We start from the raw sequence: 20,569 nt of genomic DNA, 5'->3' as shown, positions 1-20,569 counted from the left end.
GGCCACAGGTTATATTCCTGCTCGGGTGGTGGCGTGGACCCACCACCCGAGTGGGAATACGGGGTTTCGACCATTGGCATTTAGCCGCCTGTCGGGTTTCCGGCGTCGGGATCCTGAACGTAGGGAGCCCGACAGGCAGTTTATTAACCGGATACCGATCACAACACACACTTTTCAGTCACTGTAAACTCCAAATCATATTAATGAACTTTAATCAACTGCATTCATTTTTTCTTATCTTGGTTGCGATTGTTAAAGTAGGGGGATTGTGCACGCAGAAATTTTATACCTGCTACGTCCATCTACGTTTTGACTATTAAGCATTTATTTTTAGTACTACTGGCTGATTTTATAGAATATGTTACAGATTCATTTTGGCTAACACATATGAGGAATCACTTTTGGACTTTAGGAACATCTGAGCAAATCTATCAACATAATGTGGAAGACCATTAGAGAGAACTTTGGAGACCCAATTACATACATAATATACTGTATATAGGAAACAATTACACACAATATTCGGGTATAACCTATTTACCTGAGCGACATCCACAAATTTCCTATGCTTTTCTATCAAAATTTTGGTTTCTTGACTGTCGTCCCCCAGTCTAGTGTGCGTCTTTAACAAAGCATCCAGCAATTCATTTAACCATTCTACCGCCTGGAAGATAATACGTGCACAAATAGATAATGGTTCAATAGTCAGACTAAGCAACACAAAATAAATTCATCCCTTGCCAAATCTTCAAGGTGCCACATTCATTCTGAGCTGGAACACAGCAAGGATCAATGCACCACATAGGATATGCATCCATTCTGTCCGCCTGCACCTCACAGTCAGTGGAAAGTCCAAACCTGAGTAGAGGTATGTGAGCTGTAATCCGGAATGTCTGGCATTTAGAATTTTCTGTGAATGGTGCTATCTCCCACCATCATTTACATATGCAAATGACCTGTCTACCCTCAAAGCTGCCCATCATTCCCACTAAATCGTTCACCAGTTCTCTTTGGGAATTATGGAAAAGGTCTAAGGATGTAACTTTGCCAGACAAAATGTGTAAGCACATTTATAAGTATATAGGTGGCTATGTAATAGAAACATTTAAAATGCACAATAGTGACAAGTATAAAAGGCTGTTACAGCAGAGATGTCCAATTGCCGTTTCGATATCACTATTCCAAATTGGTATGGAATCGGCTTGTGTGATTTGGGAAAGAAGATACTGTATGTCAAATTAAATCATGATATATTGTGTTGTGCATGCGGATTAGCCATATCCACTAGCCCTGAGGCTGAGGATGGTAGGACAAAGCAGTTTAAAGATCTCTGACAAATCTAGAGTCTATCCAACTGATATAATCACTCAGTGCATAGCGGAAGGTGCATCACATCAAATAGTTTGGAAATATCCATGGGTTAGAAACAATGGAGATCAATGCTCATCCCTATGTTCCAGTATGCTGTCTCTGTCTCTCTGGAGAAATAAACAAGGCTGAAACAGAAGTATTTCAGGAGAACAAACCAGGCAGAAGCAGTTGTTCTAAAGTGATAGTAGGTGGAACTTTTAAGTCATCTAACAAGAGTGTGTGGTCTGAAATGACTGGTGCAATTCTACAGATTGGTATGAGGGTGTATACCTACGTACGTACGTACGTACGTACGTACGTACGTACGTACGTACGTACGTACGCACGCGTGCAAGGCAGGCAGATAGCTGATGTGCGGATACAGAAACGTACCATATGGGGCACTGACATGTTGGCACATGACCATTATAATATTTTATCTTCTGTAAGGAGACAACTTATTTTAAAAGTTTGCAATCTAACCTGTCTCCCTACTAACCATACAAACAGCTTATTTTATCTTCAGCTGGAAAAGTACAGCGCTTTCGAAAATGGAAAAAGATTTATAACAATCAACACTTACTGTCCACATTTTTAGCAACATCTGCTTCATTATGTATCAAATGACTTTTTTCTTTTCTTTCCTTCCTTTCATATTTATTTTACTGCTAATGTGTACTTAATTTGATTGCATAAAATGAATCTGAATAGAATACACACCGCTCTGTCTGGCAGACAGAACAAGGCGACTGGGCTGTTTGAAGGGCCTTAGACTAGGACAGGAACAGATGGTCTGTCTGCAGTAGGAAGGTAGGCGCTAGAGCCAGCAACCGGGTGGCACAAGGCTGAGCAGTGATGTAACGTGGCCCGGAACAGGGTTCGGTCATACCGGCAACTGCTTAGGCCAATAGCTACACAGGGTAATTTAGAGTTTCATCTTAGATATCCAACATTCTCTCGGGAGGAAAACAGACAGAAAAAGAAAAGACAAAAAAAAAAGACAAAAAAGATTCTAATTTAAAAAATGCCAGATAAATATACACATACACATACACAGTCTACAAGTGTATCTACCCATTACACCAGGCCAGGGATCAGTATATGGTAGTGGAGCATTACAGAAGTTGTTTAGCAAAAATGAACAGATAAGGAGATCCAAAGGTCTTCTCAAGGTTTTAAATTAGAACATCACTAAAGCTATAGTTGTATTACTGCTTACTTGAGCTGCGTCTTCTTCACACTTAAATAGCTGAACCATCTGCAACATTTTTAACCTCCGGACATCGACCATGTCTTCACACCTGGGAGGAGAACGAACATTTTATATGTTATCTTCCCTTTCACAACACATGATAATAAACCATGATGCGATGTATATATGACATATTTATTGAAAGAAATCTGTCGGTACACACTTATAGACCTCTTGGTTTAGGAAGCTGTCATTATAGAGTTCATTCCCCAGGAAGTGGAATACGATGCGTTTATTTGTGTGTCCAGGTGTGACTGAGCTGGTGAGTGTCCAAACTACAACACACTGAACCATGTGACATACTGTACATAAACCTTTTTTAGCCCCAGAGATGCAAACAAGAAATGTGAGATTTTCCTACCATAATAGGCAGCAATGTAGAAAACCTCACATTTTTAGCTGTGCTTCTCTGCACGTAGCCGCATCCACGACTCAGCCACTCAAAACTAATGGCCCACAGACCAGACACTCTTGCCGCGGATATCTTACCGTGGTATGCGCACACATCACTTGATAGCTGCCAATGGACACATCTAAATATATATGTATATATATGTATATATATATATATATATACTTGGAGTCAGAACAATTGAATATTCAAGACGGACACGGCACTCCAGGACTCAGTGCAAATAAATGTTAATGTTCCAGCTTAGTCAACAACCTGCAACACTCTCGGTCTGGGGTGTAAATATCCACAAGTACCAGTGGTGCAGTATGCAAGACATAACTTCAATGCACAAGCATGTTACATACATTTTGTATGTAACATGCTTGTGCATTGAAGTTATGTCTTGCATACTGCCCCACTGGTACTTGTGGATATTTACACCCCAGACCGAGAGTGTTGCAGGTTGTTGACTAAGCTGGAACATTAACATTTATTTACACTGAGTCCTGGAGTGCCGTGTCCGTCTTGAACATTCAATTGTTCTGACTCCACCAAGTATTTATGTTTGGACAAAGGCACACAGGCGGTTGGACATTATCAGGAGTGCCGGATGATTCAGATACTGTGTATATATATATATATATATATATATATATATATCCCCACTAATGCAGGAAGCACTGCTCAAAACATAAAGTAACAAAATAATGGCAGGTGCCCTCCCCCGCTGGAGCCATATAGATATGCGTACACAATTCATATATAAAAAATTAAAGCTATGCGTAAACAATTCATATATAAAGATATGTGTACACACTTCATACCGCATGGTTGGGGGCCTCCTGTGGCCCCCACGCCACCTCTTTCCCGCTTTACTGTCAGATGAGTTTTTTATAACTTGTAGCACCTGATTATCTTCCATTAGAATGCTTGCCGATATGTTATAACAGATAGGCATCTCTTTTTTTTTTAATTAAATGGATTGTTTTCATTTATTGCTGAGAATACAGGACAATGCACAGCTATCCTTCGTAGTTTAGAGGGCCTGAGTATCAGGTTGCATATCACTTTTTAAGGGACGTCCACAAACTGAAGCAAAGTTTAAACCAAAGCAAATGCATCAAAATGTAATAACGACTCTCAATTTACCAAACTGATGTATACGACATTCCTGAAGCAGATGTTTATTATATGTCTGATAAGCACCATTCCAATTTTTAGCTCAATCATGAATGTCAACTGAAAGACTAACTTTTCCCGCGAGTCCCCTGTGACTTGGAAAAGTTATCTTTCCCCCTCATCTCCCAATGAGAAGAATGAGTGCAAGCTCCACTGTGACTGTAACATTCTATGTATAGTGCAGAGTAACATAATGATAACCTCACATCCACACGCACCCTGCCTGGAAACACAGGAACGATAGAGATCACTCTCAGCCCTACTTAGAACTCGCCGTGATCCTGGCAGAGCTGAAGGCTGGCATGAGAATCAGCTGATTTCATCTTAATAAATGTGCTGGAGGCTGAACTGCTCTTGATCAAACCACAAAAGGATTCTGCACAGTATGACGACAGTGATGGGAACAGATTAATCTATCTAGACCTTCACCTCCAAGCTCGGGAAATTTTTGTGATATTTTTTTCTGATTCTCATCTTTTTATTTTTTATTTTAAAGTGTCAATCAAACGTTAGTGTTCTTTTACTCCCTTGATGGGATGAGAAGTCTGCTCTAGATAAAAAAAAAAATATAAGTCTCAGAATTTTACATTGAACTGAATTGATACTTGTGATAAAAAGGTGGCAGAAGATAAAATATTAAGCGTTTGAAGATTACTGAGGTGAAAGCAATAAAGCAATGAAAATGTTAAGGGAAATAGATGGAACTTTTTGTTTTATTGATCTCTGCATGTTGAATAAAACAAATCCATAATTTATTTAACATACAAAACTTTATTTAAAATTTGTGAGAATTAATATAAACTAAAACAGCCGGTATCCAGTCATATGGTCGAAAGTTACCATGTTGACATTTTTAATGCCGACACTAGACTTCTGACATGGTTCAACATGCCGGTAGACCCCATTTCCACATCCTCAGAATGCCAACATGTTCACAATGTCAAAATCTGTATTGTCTCCATGTGAAATGTCACCATTCTCAGAAAGACGCGAGTTAGGGGTCACCGTGGGGGTTGTGGGGACAAGTTAGGGTTAGGCTGCAGTACGGGGGAGGTTATGGTTCAAAGGAACGATGCTTGCTGAAATGCTGGAAGTGACGGTAACCTGACTGCTGGGACCCAGAAGTCAGGCTAAACCCTCAGGTGCAGGTAAGTGACCTCTGGGCAACCAGCGACTTTAGGTCGACATTCTAGCATGTCAACATGTCCTCTGTGTAGACATAATGAATGTCGACATGGCCACTGTCACATTTTTGACAGTCTCAGTTCGAACTTACGCATGCCCAAAACAGCCCCATGGATTCTACTACTGATATTACTGAAGCTGTTTTATAGATTTTAATGATGTACGTTGTTTTCTTCTTTGCTTCTTGAAAGTGTTTATAGAAAGTCACTAAGCTACAGTATATTTACTTGTTCTCAGTCCATGTTCTCTTGGACTCCAAGTACCAGAACCTGGTAGAAGCCCTGACATTTGCAATGGAAGAACTCTGATATCCATACAGATCATTCTGGGTGAGGCCATGTCTCATTTATATTTATTATGCAGCCACCTATTAACACAATCTGGCGAGCATTATATTCCTGCTACAATACTGGCACCTCTTTTTTCTCTTTTTTACAGTTTTACATAAGGGAGTATTTTTATACATATTACTGTGCTTTTTTAGGTTATCTGGTATGCATCACTTTATATACTGTAAGGTTTCACTGAATCAAGCACCTTTATCTCTTCGTTGACATGCTATGGATCCCCCGTGCTCTGCGAATTTACCTCTGCTTCCGTAGCTGCATGTCGTCCATTACGCCTTGGATATGATCTACATTATCCTTGTTTTCATTAGAAACATCTTTTCCGTAAGCCCAAGATGCCTGGCTTGTAATTTGATCCAGAAGATTCTGACCTTTCTCCCGTAAGCCTTGGAGACCGGTGTCTACAAGCAAAGACATCTCAATAGTATTGGTATTTAACAAAAACATTAGAAAAGCAAAAACAAAACACAACTAAACTTAGGAAAGATACAGACACTCCAAACAGTTAGATCAATGCTATCTGCGCCCAACTTTAGGCTCTGACATTCCGTCTGTGGTATAAGTCGCTGACTGTGTGAAGTTTTATGTGGTATCACTGAAGTGTTAAATAACAAGAAAAGAAATGACAGAGGGAGGCACAAAACTGTTATCTGGCTTTGTAAAAATAAGATTTTAAACCTACCGGTAAATCTTTTTCTCGTAGTCCGTGTAGGATGCTGGGACTCCGTAAGGACCATGGGGATAGACGGGCTCCGCAGGAGACAGAGGGCACTTTAAGAAAGACTTTGGATCTGGGTGTGCACTGGCTCCTCCCTCTATGCCCCTCCTCCAGACCTAAGTTAGAGAAACTGTGCCCAGAGGAGACGGACAGTACGAGGAAAGGATTTTAGTTAATCCAAGGGTAAGATTCATACCAGCCACACCAATCACACCGTATAACTTGTGATATACTATCTAGTTAACAGTATGAAAAAACAACATAGCATCGGTCCAAAACCGATGAAACTATAACATAACCCTTATGTAAGCAATAACTATATACAATTCTTGCAGAAGTAGTCCGCACTTGGGACAGGCGCCCAGCATCCTCTACGGACTACGAGAAAAAGATTTACCGGTAGGTTTAAAATCTTATTTTCTCTTACGTCCTAGAGGATGCTGGGGACTCCGTAAGGACCATGGGGATTATACCAAAGCTCCCAAACAGGCGGGAGAGTGCGGATGACTCTGCAGCACCGATTGAGCAAACAGGAGGTCCTCCTCAGCCAGGGTATCAAACTTATAGAACCTTGCAAAGGTGTTTGACCCCGACCAAGTAGCAGCTCGGCACAGCTGTAGTGCCGAGACCCCTCGGGCAGCCGCCCAAGACGAGCCCACCTTCCTAGTGGAATGGGCCTTAACCGATTTTGGTAACGGCAATCCTGCCGTAGAATGCGCCTGCTGAATCGTGTTACAGATCCAGCGAGCAATAGTCTGCTTTGAAGCAGGGCCGCCAACCTTGTTGGCTGCATATAGGACAAACAGTGCTTCTGTTTTTCTGATCCTAGCCGTTCTGGCCACGTAAATCTTCACAGCCCTGACCACATCAAGGGACTCGGAATCCTCCAAGTCCCGTGTAGCCACAGGCACTACAATAGGCTGGTTCATATGAAAGGATGAGACCACCTTAGGTAGGAATTGAGGACGGGTCCGCAATTCCGCTCTATCCATATGGAAAACCAGATAGGGGCTTTTATGTAATAAAGCCGCCAATTCCGAAACTCGCCTAGCCGAAGCCAAGGCTAACAACATGACCACCTTCCAAGTGAGATATTTCAATTCCACTGTTTGAAGTGGTTCAAACCAATGTGACTTAAGAAAACTTAACACCACGTTAAGGTCCCAAGGCGCCACCGGAGGCACAAAAGGAGGCTGAATATGCAGTACTCCCTTCACAAAATTCTGTACTTCAGGCAGAGAGGCCAATTCTTTTTGAAAGAAAATGGATAAGGCCGAAATCTGAACTTTAATGGAGCCTAACTTAAGGCCCAAATTCACTCCAGTCTGTAGGAAGTGAAGAAAACGGCCTAGATGGAATTCTTCCGTAGGAGCATTCCTGGCCTCGCACCAAGAAACATATTTTCGCCATATCCGGTGATAATGTTTAGATGTCACGCCCTTCCTAGCCTGTATTAGCGTAGGAATGACCTCATCCGGAATACCTTTTTCCGCTAGGATCCGGCGTTCAACCGCCATGCCGTCAAACGCAGCCGTGGTAAGTCTTGGAACAGACAGGGACCCTGTTGCAACAGGTCCTGTCTTAGAGGAAGAGGCCACGGATCTTCTGTGAGCATTTCCTGCAGATCCGGATACCAGGTCCTTCGTGGCCAATCCGGAACAATGAGTATTGTTCTCACTCCTCTTTTTCTTATTAATCTCAACACCTTGGGTATGAGAGGAAGAGGAGGAAATACATAGACCGACTGGAACACCCACGGTGTCACTAGGGCGTCCACAGCTACCGCCGGAGGATCTCTTGACCTGGCGCAATACCTTTGTAGCTTTTTGTTGAGACGGGACGCCATCATGTCTATTTGGGGCAATCTCCACCGACTTGCAATCTGTGCGAAGACTTCCTGATGAAGTCCCCACTCTCCTGGATGCAGGCCGTGTCGGCTGAGGAAGTCTGCTTCCCAGTTGTCCACTCCCGGAATGAACACTGCTGGCAGTGCACTTACATGATTCTCCGCCCAGCGAAGAATTCTGGTGGCTTCCGCCATCGCCACTCTGCTTCTTGTGCCGCCTTGGCGGTTTACATGAGCTACTGCGGTGACGTTGTCCGACTGAATCAGCACCGGTCGGTCGTGAAGTAAGGTCTCCGCTTGACGTAGGGCGTTGAATATGGCCCTCAGTTCCAGGATGTTGATGTGAAGACAAGTCTCTTCACTTGACCAAAGGCCTTGGAAATTTCTTCCCTGTGTGACTGCTCCCCAACCGCGGAGGCTCGCGTCCGTGGTCACCAGGATCCAATCCTGAATGCCGAACCTGCGGCCCTCTAGAAGGTGAGCACTCTGCAGCCACCACAGGAGAGAAACCCTGGACCTGGGGGACAGGGTGATCCGCTGATGCATGTGCAGATGTGACCCGGACCATTTGTCCAATAGGTCCCACTGGAAAGTCCTTGCATGGAACCTGCAGAAGGGAATGGCTTCGTATGTCGCCACCATTTTTCCCAGGACTTGAGTGCAATGATGCACTGACACTTGTTTCGGCTTCAACAGGTTCTTGACTAGAGTCATGAGTTCCTGCGCATTTTCTTCCGGAAGAAAAACCCTTTTCTGGTCTGTGTCCAGAATCATGCCCAAGAAGGACAAGCGAGTCGTAGGATCCAGCTGCGACTTTGGAATATTGAGAATCCAGCCGTGTCTCTGTAACACCTTCAGTGAAAGGGATACGCTGTTCTGCAACTTCTCCCGTGATCTCGCTTTTATGAGGAGATCGTCCAAGTACGGGATAATTGTGACACCCTGCTTTCGCAGGAGCACCATCATTACCGCATTACCTTGGTGAAAATTCTCAGGGCCGTGGAAAGCCCAAATGGCAACGTCTGAAATTGGTAATGACAATCCTGTATTGCAAATCTCAGGTACGCCTGATGAGGAGGATATATGGGAACATGCAGGTATGCATCCTTTATGACCAGCGATACCATAAAATCCCCCCCTTCCAGGCTGGCGATGACCGCTCTGAGCGATTCCATCTTGAACTTGAACCGTTTTAAGTAAAGGTTCAGGGATTTTAAATTCAAAATGGGTCTGACCGAACCGTCCGGTTTCGGGACCACAAACAGGGTTGAGTAGTACCCCTTCCCTCTCTGAAGCAGGGGAACCTCGGTCACCACTTGTTGAAGACACAATTTTTGAATCGCCTGTAACACTATCTCCCTTTCCAGGGGAGAAGTTGGTAGCGCCGATTTGAAAAACCGGCGAGGAGGCACCTCTTCGAATTCCAGCCTGTATCCCTGGGAAACAATTTCCATTGCCCAGGGATCCACCTGTGATTGAACCCAGATGTGGCTGAAAAGTCGAAGACGTGCCCCCACTGGAGCGGACTCCCTCAGGGGAGCCCCAGCGTCATGCGGTGGATTTTGCAGAAGCCGGGGAGCACTTCTGCTCCTGGGAACTAGCTGTGTTGTGCAGCTTTTTTCCTCTGCCCTTACCCCTGGCAAGAAAATAAGATTTTAAACCTACCGGTAAATCTATTTCTCTTAGTCCGTAGAGGATGCTGGAGACTCCGTAAGGACCATGGGGTATAGACAGGCTCCGCAGGAGATAGGGCACCTAAAAAGAACTTTTACTATGGGTGTGCACTGGCTCCTCCCTCTATGCCCCTCCTCCAGACCTCAGTTAGAGAACTGTGCCCAGAGGAGATGGACAATACAAAGGCAGGATTTAGCAATCCAAGGGCAAGATTCATACCAGCCAACACCAATCATACCATGTAACCTGGAACATACATAACCAGTTAACAGTATGAACAAACAACAGTAACGGTCCAAGACCTATTCCAACTGTAACATAACCCTTATGTAAGCAATAACTATATACAAGTCTTGCAGAGTTTCCGCACTGGGACGGGCGCCCAGCATCCTCTACGGACTACGAGAAATAGATTTACCGGTAGGTTTAAAATCTTATTTTCTCTTACGTCCTAGAGGATGCTGGGGACTCCGTAAGGGCCATGGGGATTATACCAAAGCATCCAATCGGGCGGGAGAGTGCGTATGACTCTGCAGCACCGACTGAGCAAACGCTAGGTCCTCATCAGCCAGGGAATCAAACTTGTAGAATTTAGCAAAAGTGTTTGACCCCGACCAAGTTGCCGCTCGGCAAAGCTGTAATGCCAAGACGCCTCGGGCAGCCGACCAAGAAGAGCCCACCTTCCTAGTGGATTGGGCTTTAACCGAATTTGGTACCGGCAATCCAGCCGTAGAATGAGCCTGCTGAATCGTATTACAGATCCAGCGAGCAATAGTCTGCTTCGAAGCAGGTGCGCCAATCTTATTAGCAGCATACAGGACAAACAGAGCCTCTGTTTTCCTAATTTTAGCCGTTCTGGCTACATACATTTTTAAGGCCCTGACTACATCCAGGGATCTGGAATCCTCCAGGTCACTTGTAGCCACAGGCACCACAATAGGTTGATTCATATGCAATGAAGAAACCACTTTAGGCAAAAATTGCGGACGTGTCCTCAATTCAGCTCGATCCACATGAAAAATCAAGTAGGGGCTCGTGTGTGACAAAGCCGCCAATTCAGACACTCGCCTTGCTGATGCCAAGGCCAACAGCATGACCACCTTCCAGGTAAGAAATTTCAACTCAACCTTGTTAAGCGGTTCAAACCAGTGTGATTTTAGGAACTGCAACACCACGTTCAGGTCCCATGGTGCCACTGGAGGCACAAAAGGGGGCTGGATATGCAGCACTCCCTTTACAAACGTCTGGACTTCTGGAAGAGAAGCCAATTCCTTCTGAAAGAAAATCAAGAGGGCCGAAATCTGTACCTTAACAGAGCCTAATTTCAGGCCCATATCCACTCCTATCTGTAGGAAGTGGAGAAAACGAACCAGATGAAAATCTTCCGTAGGTGCATTCTTGGTCTCACACCAAGACACATACTTTCGCCAGATACGGTGATAATGCTTAACCGTTACCTCCTCCCTAGCCTTTATTAAAGTAGGGATGACCTCTTCCGGAATCACCTTTTTCGCTAGGATTCGGCGTTCAACCGCCATGCCGTCAAACGTAACCGCGGTTAGTCTTGAAATACACAGGGCCCCTGTTGCAACAGGTCTTCCCTCAGAGGAAGAGGCCAGGGATCACCTGTGAGCATCACTTGTAGATCTGAGTACCAGGCCCTTCGAGGCCAGTCTGGGACAACGAGTATTGTCTGTACGTTTCTTTGCCTTATGATCCTCAACACTTTTGTGATGAGAGGAAGATGAGGAAACACGTAGACCGATTTGAACAGCCACGGTGTTATCAGAGCATCTACTGCCACTGCCTGAGGGTCCCGAGACCTGGCACAATACCTCCGAAGCTTTTTGTTGAGGCGTGACGCCATCATGTCTATTTGAGGAGTTCCCCAAAGACGTGTTATGTCTGCAAAGACTTCTTGATGAAGTCCCCACTCTCCTGGATGGAGATCGTGTCTGCTGAGGAAGTCTGCTTCCCAGTTGTCCACTCCCGGAATGAAGACAGCCGACAGAGCGCTTACATGATTTTCCACCCAGAGAAGAATCCTTGTGGCTTCCGCCATCGCGACTCTGCTTCTTGTCCCGCCTTGGCGGTTCACATGAGCCACTGCTGTGACATTGTCTGATTGAATCAGAACCGGTAGGTTTCGAAGAAGACTCTCCGCTTGTCGAAGGCCGTTGTAAATGGCCCTGAGTTCCAACACATTGATGTGTAGACAGGACTCCTGGTCTGACCAAAGACCCTGAAAATGTTTTCCTTGTGTGACCGCTCCCCATCCTCGGAGGCTCGCGTCCGTGGTAACCAGGATCCAATCCTGAATTCCGAACCTGCGACCCTCCAGCAGGTGAGCACTTTGCAACCACCACAGGAGAGACACTCTGGCCCCTGGGGACAGAGTTATTTTCCGATGTAAGTGCAGATGGGACCCGGACCACTTGTCCAGAAGGTCCCATTGAAAAGTCCTTGCATGGAACCTTCCGAAAGGAATGGCCTCGTAGGCCTCCACCATTTTTCCCAGAACTCGAGTGCATTGGTGAACTGACACCCTTTTCGGTTTTAGCAGGTCTCTGACCATGTTCTGGATGTCTTGGGCTTTATTTCTCTATTGGGAGGAAGACCGTCATTTGTTCCGTATCCAGTATCATACCTAGGAACGGTAGTCGAGTTGTCGGAATCAACTATGACTTCGGTAGATTTAGAATCCAACCGTGTTGCTGGAGCACTCTCAGAGAGAGCGCCACACTGCTCAGCAAATTCTCCCTTGATCTCGCTTTTATCAGGAGATCGTCCAAGTATGGGATAATTGTGACTCCATGCTTGCGCAGGACCACCATCATTTCCGCCATTATCTTGGTGAAAATCCTCGGGGCCGTGGAAAGTCCAAACGGCAACGTCTGAAATTGGTAATGACAATCCTGTACAGCGAATCTAAGGTATTTATGTCCAAAGACACCATCAACTCCCCCTCCTCCATGTTGGCTATTATCGCTCTGAGTGATTCAATTTTGAATTTGAATCTTTTTATGTACAGGTTTAGGGATTTCAGATTCAAAATAGGTCTGACCGAACCGTCCGGTTTCGGGACCACAAATAGGGTTGAGTAGTAATCTCTTCCCTGCTGGTGTAGGGGAACCTTGATTATCACTTGCTGTATACACAGCGTTTGAATTGCAGCTAACACTATATCCCTTTCCGATGTGGAAGCTGGTAGGGCCGATTTGAAAAATCGGCGCGGGGGCACCTCCTCGAATTCCAATTTGTAACCCTGGGAAACTATTTCCAACACCCAGGGATTCAGGTCTGAACTGACCCTGGCCTGACTGAAAAGTCGAAGACGTGCCCCCACCGGTGCGGACTCCCTCAGGGGAGCCCCAGCGCCATGCTGTGGGTTTTGGAGCAGCCGGGGAGGACTTTTGTTCCTGGGCACCTGCCGAAGCAGGTGCTCTTTTGCCTCTGCCCTTACCTCTGGCGAGGAAAGAGGATCCCCGACCTCTTCTGAACTTGTGCGACCGAAAGGACTGCATCTGATAGTGTGTTACTTTCTTTTGCTGTTGGGGAATATATGGTAAAAAATTTGATTTACCTGCTGTAGCTGTGGAAACCAGGTCCGTCAGCCCATCCCCAAACAATACCTCACCCTTATAGGGTAGTACTTCCATATGTTTTTTTGGAATCCGCATCACCCGTCCATTGGCGAGTCCATAAGGATCTTCTCGCTGAGATAGACATGGCATTGGCCCTAGAAGCTAGCAATCCAATGTCCCTTTGAGCATCCCTCATAAATAAGACAGCGTCTTTTATATGGGCTAGAGTTAAGAATATATTATCCTTATCCATATTATCAAATTGATCTGTCAGCTCATCTGTCCAAGCTGCAATTGCGCTACACACCCATGCCGACGCAATTGTCGGTCTTAGCACAGCCCCCGTATGAGAATAAATACACTTTAAGGTAGTTTCTTGCCTGCGATCTGCAGGGTCTTTAAGGGCCGCTGTGTCAGGAGACGGTAGCGCCACTTTCTTGGACAAGCGCGTCAGGGCCTTGTCCACAGTGGGGGATGATTCCCAAATCTTCCTGTCCTGCTTAGGGAAGGAATATGCCATATAAATTCTTTTGGGGATCTGCAGTCTCTTTTCCGGAGTCTCCCAAGCTTTTCCAAAGAAATCATTTAATTCATGAGATGTGGGAAAGTTAATAATCTGTTTCTTTTCCTTAAACATGTGTACCCTTGTGTCGGGGACCGAGGGTTTATCCTCAATATGCAACACATCCCTTATTGCCACAATCATACACTGAATGGTTTTAGTCACCCTAGGGTGCAATTTTACTTCGTCGTAGTCGACACTGGAATCAGAATCCGTATCGGTAGTAGTGTCTTGTGTTAAGGGACGCTTTTGAGACCCCGACGGGCCCTGTGAGTCGGTCCAATCCGAGGATTGATCCCCTGATGTCCCCCCTTAGTCAGCCTTATCAAGCATTTATGTAAAGATGCCACACTTGCATTCAACATATGCCACATGTCCATCCAATCCGGAGTCTGCATAACCGACGGGGACACACCACTCATTTGCTCCACCTCCTCCTTGGAGAAGCCTTCCGCCTCAGACATGTCGACACACACGTACCGACACCCCACACACACAGGGATTAACCTATAAGGGGACAAAACCCCAACCAGGCCCTTAGGAGAGATAGAGAGAGAGTATGCCAGCACACACCAGCGCTTAAAAACACTGGAAAAAATATGACCAGATAGCGCTTTTTTATATATAATATACCAATTCCCACTCACTGCGTCGCTAATGTGCCCCCCTCCTCTTTTTTCCAGCCTGTGAAGTTCAGCAGGGGAGAGACCAGGGAGCCAGCGTTCATGCATGCAGCTTCTGTGGAGAAAATGGCGCTGGTTAGTGCTGAGGACCAAGCCCCGCCCACCCGACGGCGGGCTTCGGTCCCAGTGACTTTTCTATTAAAATGGCGGGGGATCTTAGATTTACTGCCTCCGCAGCCTAATCTATCTGAATTTGCCCAAAAGTGAGGAATATTGCTGCCCAGGGCGCCCCCCACCCCTGCGCCCTGCACCCTTCAGTGCTGCTGTGTGTGTGTGACTGGGAGCAATGGCGCACAGCTTACCGCTGCGCGCCTTACCTCATGAAGATCTGATGTCTTCTGCCGCCTAAGATGTCTTCTGCCTTCTCACACTCACCCGGCTTCTATCTTCAGCATCTGTGAGGAGGACGGCGGCGCGGCTCCGGGACGAACCCCAGGTGAGACCTGTGTTCCGACTCCCTCTGGAGCTAATGGTGTCCAGTAGCCTTAGAAGCAGTGCCCAACTTGACAAGCCAGCTCTGCTTCTCTCTCCTCAGTCCCACGATGCAGGGAGCCTGTTGCCAACAGGACTCCCTGAAAATAAAAAACCTAACAAAATTCTTTTTCAACAGAAAACTCTGGAGAGCTCTCTGCAGTGCACCCATTCTCCTCTGGGCACAAGATCTAACTGAGGTCTGGAGGAGGGGCATAGAGGGAGGAGCCAGTGCACACCCATAGTAAAAGTTCTTTTTAGGTGCCCTATCTCCTGCGGAGCCAGTCTATACCCCATGGTCCTTACGGAGTCCCCAGCATCCTCTAGGACGTAAGAGAAAGGACGATCCACGTACTCTTTTGCTTTTATTTGAACAAAAGGACTGCATTTGATAATGAGGCTCTTTCTTAGATTGTGAGGGAACATAAGGCAAAAAATTTGATTTACCTGCCGTAGCTGTGGAGACGAGGTCCGAGAGGCCCTCTCCAAACAATTCCTCACCCTTGTACGGCAAAAACTCCATATGCCTCTTTGAGTTGGCATCCCCCGTCCACTGTCGGGTCCATAAGACTCGCCTAGCAGAAATGGACATTGCGTTTATTCTGGAACCCAGTAAACTAATGTCTCTTTGAGCATCACTCATATATAAGACAGCATCTTTTATATGCCCTAGGGTCATTAAAATGGTATCCTTATCAAGGGTCTCAATATCCGCTGATAAAGAATCTGTCCATGCTGCTACAGCACTACAAACCCAGGCCGACGCAATTGCCGGCCTGAGCAACGTACCAGAATGAGTGTAAATGGACTTCAAGGTAACCTCCTGCTTGCAGTCAGCAGGATCCTTGAGGGTAGCCGTATCTTGGGACGGGAGCGCTATCTTTTTTGATAAGCGTGTCAAAGCTTTGTCTACCCTAGGGGAGGATTCCCACCGTATTATGTCCTGTGACGGGAAAGGATACGCTGTTAGAATCCTTTTGGGAATCTGCAGTTTTTTGTCTGTAGTTTCCCACGCTTTTTCGCATAATTCATTCAGCTCATGTGAAGAGGGAAAGGTGACCTCAGGTTTCTTTCCCTTATACATGTGTACCCTCGTGTCAGGGACAGGGGGTTCCTCAGCAATATGCAAAACATCTTTAATTGCGATAATCATATATCGAATACATTTAGCCACCCTTGGCTGCAATTTTGCATCATCGTAGTCGACACTGGAGTCTGAATCCGTGTCGGTATCTGTGTCAACTATTTGGGATAGTGGGCGCTTCTGAGACTCCGAAGGTCCCGGCGACATAGGGACAGACATGGGTTGACTCCCTGACTGTACCCTAGCTTCAGCTTTGTCTAATCTTTTGTGCAATAAAATAAGAATTTACTCACCGGTAATTCTATTTCTCGTAGTCCGTAGTGGATGCTGGGAACTCCGTAAGGACCATGGGGAATAGACGGGCTCCGCAGGAGACTGGGCACTCTAAAGAAAAGATTAGGTACTATCTGGTGTGCACTGGCTCCTCCCTCTATGCCCCTCCTCCAGATCTCAGTTAGGGAAACTGTGCCCGGAAGAGCTGACACAATAAGGAAAGGATTTGGAATCCCGGGTAAGACTCATACCAGCCACACCAATCACACCGTACAACTCGTGATACTATACCCAGTTAACAGTATGAATAACAACTGAGCCTCACTAACAGATGGCTCATAACAATAACCCTTTAGTTAGGTAATAACTATATACAAGTATTGCAGACAATCCGCACTTGGGATGGGCGCCCAGCATCCACTACGGACTACGAGAAATAGAATTACCGGTGAGTAAATTCTTATTTTCTCTGACGTCCTAGTGGATGCTGGGAACTCCGTAAGGACCATGGGGATTATACCAAAGCTCCCAAACGGGCGGGAGAGTGCGGATGACTCTGCAGCACCGAATGAGCAAACACAAGGTCCTCCTCAGCCAGGGTATCAAACTTGTAGAATTTTGCAAACGTGTTTGATCCCGACCAGGTAGCAGCTCGGCAAAGTTGTAAAGCCGAGACCCCTCAGGCAGCCGCCCAAGAAGAGCCCACCTTCCACGTGGAATGGGCTTTGACTGATTTAGGATGCGGCAGTCCAGCCACAGAATGTGCAAGTTGAATCGTGGAGCAGATCCAGCGAGCAATAGTCTGCTTAGAAGCAGGAGCACCCAGCTTGTTGGATGCATGCAGGATAAACAGCGAGTCAGTCTTTCTGACTCTAGCCGTCCTGGAAACATAGATTTTCAGGGCCCGTACTACGTCCAGCAACTTGGAGGCCTCCAAGTCCCGAGTAGCCGCAGGCACCACAATAGGTTGGTTCAAATGAAACGCTGATACCACCTTAGGGAGGAATTGGGGATGCGTCCTCAATTCTGCTCTGTCCATATGGAAAATCAGATAGGGGCTTTTACAGGACAAAGCCGCCAATTCTGACACCCGCCTAGCCGAAGCCAAGGCCAAAAGCATGACCACTTTCCACGTGAGATATTTTAATTCCACGGTCTGAAGTGGCTCAAACCAATGTGATTTTAGGAAATCCAACACAACGTTGAGATCCCAAGGTGCCACCGGGGGCACAAAAGGGGGCTGAATGTGCAGCACTCCCTTAACAAACGTCTGAACTTCAGGCAGTGAAGCCAGTTCTTTTTGAAAGAAAATAGACAGGGACGAAATCTGTACTTTAATGGAACCCAATTTTAGGCCCATAGTCAGTCCTGACTGTAGGAAGTGCAGAAAACGACCCAGCTGAAATTCTTCTGTGGGGGCCTTCATAGCCTCACACCAAGCAACATATTTTCGCCATATGCGGTGATAATGCTTTGCTGTCACATATTTCCTAGCTTTTATCAGCGTAGGAATGACTTCAACCGGAATGCCCTTTTCCATCAGGATCCGGCGTTTAACCGCCATGCCGTCAAACGCAGCCGCGGTAAGTCTTGGAACAGACAGGGCCCCTGCTGTAGCAGTTCCTGTCTGAGAGGCAGAGGCCAAGGGTTATGAGATCATTTCTTGCAGTTCCGGGTACCAAGTCCGTCTTGGCCAATCCGGAACGATGAGTATAGTTCTTACTCCTCTCTTTCTTATTATCCTCAGCACCTTTGGTATGAGAGGAAGAGGAGGGAACACATAAACCGACTGGTACACCCACGGTGTCACTAGAGCGTCCACAGCTATTGCTTGAGGGTCCCTTGACCTGGCGCAATATCTTTTTAGCTTTTTGTTTAGGCGGGACGCCATCATGTCCACCTGTGGCCTTTCCCAACGGTTTACAATCAGTTGGAAGACTTCTGGATGAAGTCCCCACTCTCCCGGGTGGAGGTCGTGCCTGCTGAGGAAGTCTGCTTCCCAGTTGTCGACTTCCGGTATAAACACTGCTGACAGTGCTATCACGTGATTTTCCGCCCATCGGAGAATCCTTGTGGCTTCTGCCATCGCCATCCTGCTTCTTGTGCCGCCCTGTCGTTTTACATGGGCGACCGCCGCGATGTTGTCTGACTGAATCAGCACCGGCTGGTTTTGAAGCAGGGGTCTTGCCTGACGTAGGGCATTGTAAATGGCCCTTAGTTCCAGAATATTTATGTGTAGGGAAGCCTCCTGACTCGACCATTGTCCTTGGAAGTTTCTTCCCTGAGTGACTGCCCCCCAACCTCGGAGGCTTGCATCCGTGGTCACCAGGACCCAGTCCTGTATGCCGAATCTGCGGCCCTCAAGAAGATGAGCACTCTGCAGCCACCACAGCAGAGACACCCTGGCCCTCGGGGACAGGGTGATCAGCCGATGGATCTGAAGATGCGATCCGGACCACTTGTCTAACAGATCCCACTGAAAGATCCTTGCATGGAATCTGCCCAATGGAATTGCCTCGTAAGAAGCTACCATCTTTCCCAGGACTCGCGTGCAGTGATGCACCGACACCTGTTTTGATTTTAGGAGGTCTCTGACCAGAGATGACAACTCCTTGGCCTTCTCCTCCGGGAGAAACACCTTTTTCTGTTCTGTGTCCAGAATCATACCCAGGAACAGCAGACGCGTCGTAGGAACCAGCTGCGACTTTGGAAAATTCAGAATCCAGCCGTGCTGTTGTAGCACTTCCTGAGATAGTGCTACTCCGACCAACAACTGCTCCCTGGACCTCGCCTTTATAAGGAGATCGTCCAAGTAAGGGATAATTATAACTCCCTTCTTTCGAAGGAGTATCATCATTTCGGCCATTACTTTGGTAAATACCCTCGGTGCCGTGGACAGACCAAACGGCAACGTCTGGAATTGGTAATGGCAGTCTTGTACCACAAAACGGAGGTACACCTGGTGAGGTGGGTAAATGGGGACATGCAGGTAAGCATCCTTGATGTCCAGTGATACCATGTAATCCCCTTCTTCCAGGCTTGCAATAACCGCCCTGAGCGATTCCATTTTGAACTTGAACCTTCTTATATAAGTGTTCAAGGATTTCAAATTTAGAATGGGTCTCACCGAACTGTCTGGTTTTTCGGTACCACAAACATTGTGGAATAGTAACCCCTTCCCTGTTGAAGGAGGGGAACTTTTATCACCTGCTGGAGGTACAGCTTGTGAATTGCCGCCAGTACTACCTCCCTGTCCTGGGGAGTGGCTGGCAAGGCCGATTTGAGGTAACGGCGAGGGGGAGACGTCTCGAATTCCAGCTTGTATCCCTGAGATACCACTTGTAGAACCCAGGGATCCACCTGTGAGCAAACCTACCGGTCGCTGAAGTTCCGGAGACGGGCCCCCACCGCACCTGGCTCCACCAGTGGAGCCCCAGCGTCATGCGGAGGATTTAGTGGAAGCAGGGGAGGATTTTTGTTCTTGGGAACTGGCTGTATGGTGCAGCTTTTTCCCTCTACCCCTGCCTCTGGACAGAAAGGACGCGCCTTTAACCCGCCTGCCTTTCTGGGGCCGAAAGGACTGTACCTGATAATACGGTGCTTTCTTAGGCTGTGAGGGAACCTGAGGTAAAAATGTCGACTTCCCAGCTGTTGCTGTGGAAACGGGGTCCGAGAGACCATCCCCAAACAATTCCTCACCCTTGTAAGGCAAAACCCTCCATGTGCCTTTTAGAATCCGCATCCCCTGTCCACTGCCGAGTCCATAATACTCTCCTGGCAGAGATGGACATTGCATTTATTCTAGATGCCAGCCGGCAAATATCCCTCTGTGCATCTCTCAAAGATAAGACTACGTCTTTAATATGCTCTATGGTTAGCAATATAGTGTCCCTGTCAAGGGAATCAATGTTATCAGACAGGGAATCAGACCACGCTGCTGCAGCACTGCACATCCATGCTGAAGCAA

At 46.6% G+C, this 20,569-nt stretch overlaps 1 protein-coding gene across 3 annotated transcripts in view; it reads right to left on the bottom strand.

The window, feature by feature from the left end:
• SESTD1 (SEC14 and spectrin domain containing 1) overlaps nucleotides 1-20,569 on the bottom strand; it is a 402,961-nt gene that overhangs the window by 29,285 nt on the left and 353,107 nt on the right. For all 3 annotated transcript variants that reach the window (XM_063933342.1, XM_063933343.1, XM_063933344.1), the window contains exons 13-15: nucleotides 5,949-6,108; nucleotides 2,570-2,651; nucleotides 542-664 (exon numbers count right to left, since the gene is read on the bottom strand). In XM_063933342.1, the coding sequence (XP_063789412.1) occupies nucleotides 542-664; nucleotides 2,570-2,651; nucleotides 5,949-6,108 (365 nt within the window). The remainder of the gene's footprint in view (nucleotides 1-541; nucleotides 665-2,569; nucleotides 2,652-5,948; nucleotides 6,109-20,569) is intronic.

The sequence above is a fragment of the Pseudophryne corroboree genome, chromosome 7, assembly GCF_028390025.1.
Source record: "Pseudophryne corroboree isolate aPseCor3 chromosome 7, aPseCor3.hap2, whole genome shotgun sequence".
Classification (NCBI taxonomy): Eukaryota; Metazoa; Chordata; class Amphibia; order Anura; family Myobatrachidae; genus Pseudophryne; species Pseudophryne corroboree.
This window is presented reverse-complemented; position numbering and strand designations above follow the sequence as displayed.